Below are 6,998 nucleotides of genomic sequence, written 5' to 3'. Positions count from 1 at the left end.
GCAAATCAACAACTTATATATATGTAATACGATTCAAGCGTCGCACATGCAGTAATCATATACAAAATTATATTTGTTCATGTGCCTAAGGGTCATTGGAATATACCCAAAGTAGTTTTTACATGTTTAAACAACGCAAACTACTGATGTTAATGCATCACATTTTTATAGGAAATATTAAATAGTTTTGATAGATTTTAACAAGTAGAATAACTTTTGTCTGATGATGTAACTGTATTTCCGGTTATATTTTGTGAACGATGATGGAAGAACCAAAAATAGGTCTGTAGTTTTATACATCTGCCACTTAGAGCAGGTATATAGGGATTTACAAGTCCGTCCGTTCGTGCAGATGATAATTAAAGGACTCCTTGACCAAATCGTTTGAAATTTTAACACAATGCAAAGGACCATAGCATACAAATACAATTGGACAGTTTTGACATGTACTTTCCGAACACATGCAATTTATAAAGTATTGTTTTTAATTTTTCTTACTTTAACAGTTGGGTTTGCATCGGTTTCAAGATGATCATAAACCTTTTAAAAAAAAAAGAGAGGCGAATAAAATTGAGAATGGAAATGGGGAATGTGTCAAAGAGACAACAACCCGACCAAATAAAAAACAACAGCAGAGGGTCATCAACAGGTCTTCAATGTAGCGAGAAATTCCCGCACCCGGAGGCGTCCTTCAGCAGGCCCCTCAACAAATATATACTAGTCCAGTGATAATGAACGCCATACTAATTTCCAAATTGTACACAAGAAACTAAAATTAAAATAATACAAGACTAACAAAGGCCAGAGGCTCCTGACTTGGGACAGGCGCAAAAATGCGGCGGGGTTAAACATGTTTGTGAGATCTCAACCCTCCCCCTATACCTCTAACCAATGTAATAAAGTAAACGCATAACAATACGCACATTAAAATTCAGTTCAAGAGAAATCCGAGTCTGATGTCAGAAGATGTAACCAAAGAAAATAAACAAAATGACAATAATACATAAATAACAACAGACTACTAGCAGTTAACTGACATGCCAGCTCCAGACTTCAATTAAACTGACTGAAAGATTATGATTTCATCATATGAACATCAGGCACAATCCTTCCCGTTAGGGGTTTAGTATCATACCATCATAACATATATGAGAAGAACATAACCCGTGTCATGCCAACAACTGTTTTTAAAAATAATGTGTTTAGTTCCGATGCAAAGACCTTATCAGTGAATCAATATTAACGCCAAAATATGCAATCTTTAATTACTTGACAACAGTATCGTAATTATATCCCTTCTTAATAAGTCTATTCAAAGGTTTTGTAAGTTTCTGAGGTGACTACTGACACCTTTGTGCTTTATAAAGAATATTACCATAAAAAATTGGTTAACTACCAGAGGGATATTCAGACTCATAGATCAAAGATAAACTGACAACGCCATGTCTTACAAAAAATATTACACAAGACACAACATAGAAACTAAAGATTAACAACATGAACCCCACACAAAAACCTGGGGTGATCTCAGATGTTCCGGAAGGGTAAGCAGATCCTGCTTAAATTATTTGAAACCTCAATACAATTTAATAGACCAAAAATACAGATGTCGAACGTGATATGATGGTTTTGACATTTAATGTTATGTTGCCATTGTAGTGTTATATTTAAAAGCACGAGGTTTGGCTAGCAACAAAATCATGTTCAATCAACCTTTTTTTCTTTCTTAAAATGTCATGTACAAGTCTTCCCCCTTTCCCTTATTCCAAAAATGATCCCAATTCAAATTTCTAATGGAGTTTGCAACAATAACTACTCATTTAAATACATCATAAAATATTAAAATATCAAATAGCATACAGTCATGGTTAAAATTAATATTAATTTATAGTAGCTTCTAAATAAATAAATGGGGAATGTGTCCAAAAGGACACAGATGATGCCCCGCTAGCATATAACGTTATAAAGGGACAACACAAAGCACCCTTTTCTTTTTACAAAGTACAATATTAAGATCGGTTATTTCTCAGCTACTAAACCGAACTAATAAAGTATCAAATCATTCAAAGTAAAAAGTTTTATATAGTTTTTAAAATGTATATTAGAAAAATAAGTTATATAAATGCATGTGTTAGTTGTACATGTTGACATGACCTGTAGAACTTTTGATGATGGAAACGCTTCTGTAACATTACAAGATAACTCATACTGAAATGATAACAATAACTTACCTTGCGAAAAGTTGCAGATATCAAATTGTCAGGGAAAATGTTTCTGTAAAAGGAAACCCAAATATTTGATGAAAAGAAACTACATAAAAGCTGTCCTAAACAGACATTGTATGTGATATAAACATGAAACATAACTGTCAATTCTTAATGAAACAATACATTTGCAAATTTCAATACAATGAGATATCAGATATGCTTCACCAACGTTAACCCAACAACACAAAATACATTTGGTCATTCAAGCCAACATTAACATAGTCATTAAAAGTTGTCTTGCATTCTAGTTATTGTTTGTTTCTTATATTATACAGATAAACAGGCCATAAATATTACACCTTAAGGAAATAATTGAAGTTTCATTCGTATCAAGTATGGTGTCAATGTTAAAAATAAAGTGTGATCATAAGAAGATTTTTTCATTCTACTAGTATTTGAAATAAATTAAATAGATAATAGCCTTCAAATGACTGTATACATCTTTACAATTACAGTTACATCAACACTACCACTGTTGATAAAGATAATAATGATAATACGGTATGTTATTTTCAGTCAGGTCGTTGAAAGGTAACATGTTTATAATTTAAAATACCTTAGCTGTATTTGGAATAACATTGAGGAATTTTGGTCCTCAATGCTCTTTAATTTTGTACTTTATCTGGCCTTTTTAACTTTTTTGGATTCGAGCGTCACTGATGTGTCTTTTGTAGACGACTGTCTGTGCGTCTGTCGTATATACACAATTTATTCCTTGTATCTATGGCGAGTCTATTTCGCAATGTTCAAATGTTGCACTTGTATATATCGGAATATCATCAATAGTTAAAACTTAATTGAACGAAATGCGCAGTTGACGACCAAAAGTAACTGAAATGAAAAGTTGTACCTGAGTAAAGTGTACCTGAACAAAGACCAGAAATATAAATGAGACAGATGTACCCCTTTATTTCAAATGATCGTTAAAGTTTTATTACAAAACAATTTAAAACAAACAGTATCCGTATTTTCATGTCGCTATTGAGTTGAGTTGGTATCCTGTTATAATTGAGTTTACGTTGTTCAATCGTTAGTTTAATGTAGTATATTCGTCTCTTCTTTTTATATTTGGTAATAGAGTTGTCTCTGCTCCTTTAATTATTCTGACTGTTTTCTTTGTATCCTCTTACTTTTTGCAACTGATCTCACATTTGTTTCTTAAACTATCTTTTTAAACTAGCCTTTACATACTTGGCTAAACGAACTGCTAATTATGGTGTATAGGATATACAAGTGTGTATAAGTCGACACAAACCTTATTACTATCTTTTCGACTTGTAAGAATTCCTGTCTTCATTTAAATGTCAATAATAAAAAGCGTTATAAAAAGAGCAAGTATAATTCTCTCCTTATATTACCTCAGTAAATCAGCGAAAATGTCCTCCGTTTCTAAAGGAACAGAGTTTAATGCTTTAACTTCTGTTTTAGCGATTTCACCTGAAATTAAACAAGAAAATACTGTTATAGACTGTATTTTACCACTAGAGTCGCAGTATTCTTAAAAAAATAAAGAAAGAAAGTTAACATATAAAATGACAAATAAGATCATAGCTAACAGATTTGTATCGGTTTAATAGAGGTAACAGCTTTGTGACGTGTAAAAGATGTATTTATTTTGTTTATGACCATTTTGAATATTATCAAAATTGAATGTCTTTAAAATTTGAAATGAAAAGCGTCTGACAGATTTTGAAAGAGGTAACAATTTAATCAAAGTGTGGCATACTTTAGAAAAGTCTTTATCCATAACTACCAGAAAGGAACGATTAAAAGTACACAAGCTACACTGTACTAAACTCAAATAAATGTAAAGTACATTTGTTTATATGTTCATTAGAAATCAACAAGTGTATAATTTATACAGCTTTGTGATTGTGTTTTTGTTGTTTTTTACACACTATTTTATTTGCTTGAAGTATTTATTGCCTTTGAATATAAAGATCTTACCTGGTCGAATGATCACACAAAGTATACTACCAACTAAGCATCCAAGGAAATTCGTAGACATAATATAACCTAAGCTTACTAAGCTAATTTTCCCATTTGATTTAGGGTCTAGGGTAGCCGTTCCTGTTTAATCAAATAAATGACAATGTGAAATGAATTAAATTTCAGAAAAGTGATGTACATGTACCACATTATGTATGTACCTGTTCTTAGTTATGAGTACTTAGTATATAATTCAGTATTCGTCGTTTGCTGCTGTATATCATATATGTTATTTTGTCATTTTTTTGTACTTTAAGCAGGCATATTTATCTCCCGTTTGAATCTGTTTCACAATTGTCCTGTCAGGCCTTTTATATCTTGATATTTGTTTATTGTTGAAGACTTCACGGTGGCCTATAGCAGCTAACGTGTACATCATTTTGTCTCTGGTGGAAAGTTTTATCATTGGCAATCATAGTTCTAATGATAAGGCTATTGATATTAAAGGGTTTTCGTTAAAGTGCATCATCCATGCCAAAGTTGCATTTTTTGGCATTTAAACCATGAAATAGTAGTTATATGGATATCAGATTGATCATACACAACTAAGCTGTAAGTCCTAAACAGTTGGTCGATCAAAATCTTCAGCAAATTTTTCATGTCACTTTTCATATTTTTCAATTAAGTAGAAATGTATAACATATTTATAAATAGATGCTCTTGGAACTTAGGAAGAAAGAAAATAAGTAAGCAGTATCCTAGGCCTTTAATTCACTTTCCGCTATAAAAACAGTGTTCTCTCACTCACTAACTAATATAAAATTTGGTGACTATATATGTTAAACGCATCTATTCCATCAATGTTGAGATAAAGGATACAACAGATACAGTAAAGTCTATCTCATATCTTGACTTACATTTATTTATTGAAAACAAAACTAAAGGGATGATTTCAGCTTCCCAATTTTGAACTTTCTATTTTTTATGCAACAACATTCATGCAGCTGCGCCTGTATATGGAGTATATATATATATCTCCCTGTTGATACGATATTCAAGTGCTTGTATGTCCTTGATAGATTGTCGCTGAGCACAAGGGAGATATAAAACCAAGAGTTTCAAGTCGTGAAGTTGATATCATCCCATCACGAGCGTTATGAATATCTGTCTCGCAGATGACGACGTGATCGTCCAATTGTCGTAACGAAAATATCGTCCCCTTTCCCCCGAATATGACCTACCGAATTAGATTTATCATCAGTTGTGTAGTTACATGTGAAACACAACAAGTGTCATATGTGAAACAGAATCTGCTTATCCTATTGGAGCACTGGATGTCTCCCTCTAAATTTAGTGGAGTTCGGGTTTCTAATTTTTAGTTTTTTATGTTGTGATTCGTTTCCATTTAAGCCATGTCAGTTTATGATTGTATATGTTCCTTTTGTATATTTTGCCTCTCTTTTATAATCAATCTGATAATTATATTACTAAAGTTTTTTACTGTAATTTCCATACTACGGAAGACACACATAATGAAATATTTGACAAATAAATATCCATTTAAAATCACCAGAATAATTTACCCCGTCATATTTTCTTGAAAAATCCTTTTTGAAATTATTGCCTATCAAAAACCTCGTTAGGACGTAGTTGTCATTTATTTGGTTTTTTTTATTTAAATATTTGCTGCTGTGTGGGGCCTTTCCTCGTTTTTTCCTCTAAAATTATTCCCTCTAACCACAATCATTCAACCTGCTTACCTGTTATAACTGAAGCCACTATCAGAGGAACTATCATCATTTTCAGCATGTTTAGATAAATCTCTCCAAGGATACCTTAAACAAAAGGTAAAGTTAAATTATAATTTGTTATTCGTTTTGTATCTGGATATTTCAAGTACGCTCAAGGAGGAAAAACGCTTTTTCAATTTATTTTTTGTTTTAAACATAAAATCACCCTTTTTACTGGATGCTTAGTTATCTTTCATAAACGTATTTTCGCTCTACTAACATGAGCAATCGTTAATATGATAATGTGATTGTCAAGGCAAAAGTTTTGATTTTTAATGGATATATTGTGAGAGAATTTCATACACCCTCTCGCCATACGTCAATATTTGAAAGATGACCTCCCATCAAATTATTAATAATAAAAATAAAATTTAAGATGCGCGATAACACTGCATGAAAAGATTCTGTACATATATCATAATTGAAATACAATTAAAAATGTATAGACTGCCTACCAAAATTTGTAGGTTTGACAAAGACAATGATTTGCAGTAAACAAATTTTTAAATCTTAATTCAGTTAGATAAAAAGATCATAGCAGGTGCACTATAAAATAAGTAAAATTAGAAAGATTGTGTTTTATCAATAAGCACATTAAAACTGAGAATAGAAAAAGATTAATTAAACATGTAATTGAAATATTCAGAAACTACTGGCTTTAGCCTATATTGATTCGTTTTGATTAAATAGAAAACATGCTTATATGCAACGTAATGTGGTTTGTTGAGAAATAATTAAAATATAGTATATAACTTGTAAATGTTAGAAGTGACATCGTCTTCACTTCTTAGTTTGCCCAGAAATTTAAATGTTTTAATTCTTTTAAAAGTCCTGCAATTAGAATAAAAAAAGTATCTCGCTTGAAAGGTCAGCAATTTCAAATGATTGTATTTTTTTCGGTATTGGTGTATAATTTCGTTCTACAAAATATGATATATAACTTCATAAGGTAGATACACAGGGATACACTAACAAAAGGGTCGTATAAAGGTCAACATATATTTTCTTTTCT

The 6,998-nt window shown here is 31.3% G+C and overlaps 1 protein-coding gene across 1 annotated transcript in view; it reads right to left on the bottom strand.

Moving 5' to 3' along the window:
* LOC139481246 (excitatory amino acid transporter 1-like) overlaps positions 1-6,998 on the bottom strand; it is a 74,846-nt gene that overhangs the window by 64,240 nt on the left and 3,608 nt on the right. Inside the window, exon 2 of the mRNA XM_071264425.1 lies at positions 5,957-6,031. Within this exon, the coding sequence (XP_071120526.1) occupies positions 5,957-6,031 (75 nt within the window). The remainder of the gene's footprint in view (positions 1-5,956; positions 6,032-6,998) is intronic.

This window comes from Mytilus edulis, chromosome 7 (genome assembly GCF_963676685.1).
Source record: "Mytilus edulis chromosome 7, xbMytEdul2.2, whole genome shotgun sequence".
NCBI lineage: Eukaryota > Metazoa > Mollusca > Bivalvia > Mytilida > Mytilidae > Mytilus > Mytilus edulis.
This window is presented reverse-complemented; position numbering and strand designations above follow the sequence as displayed.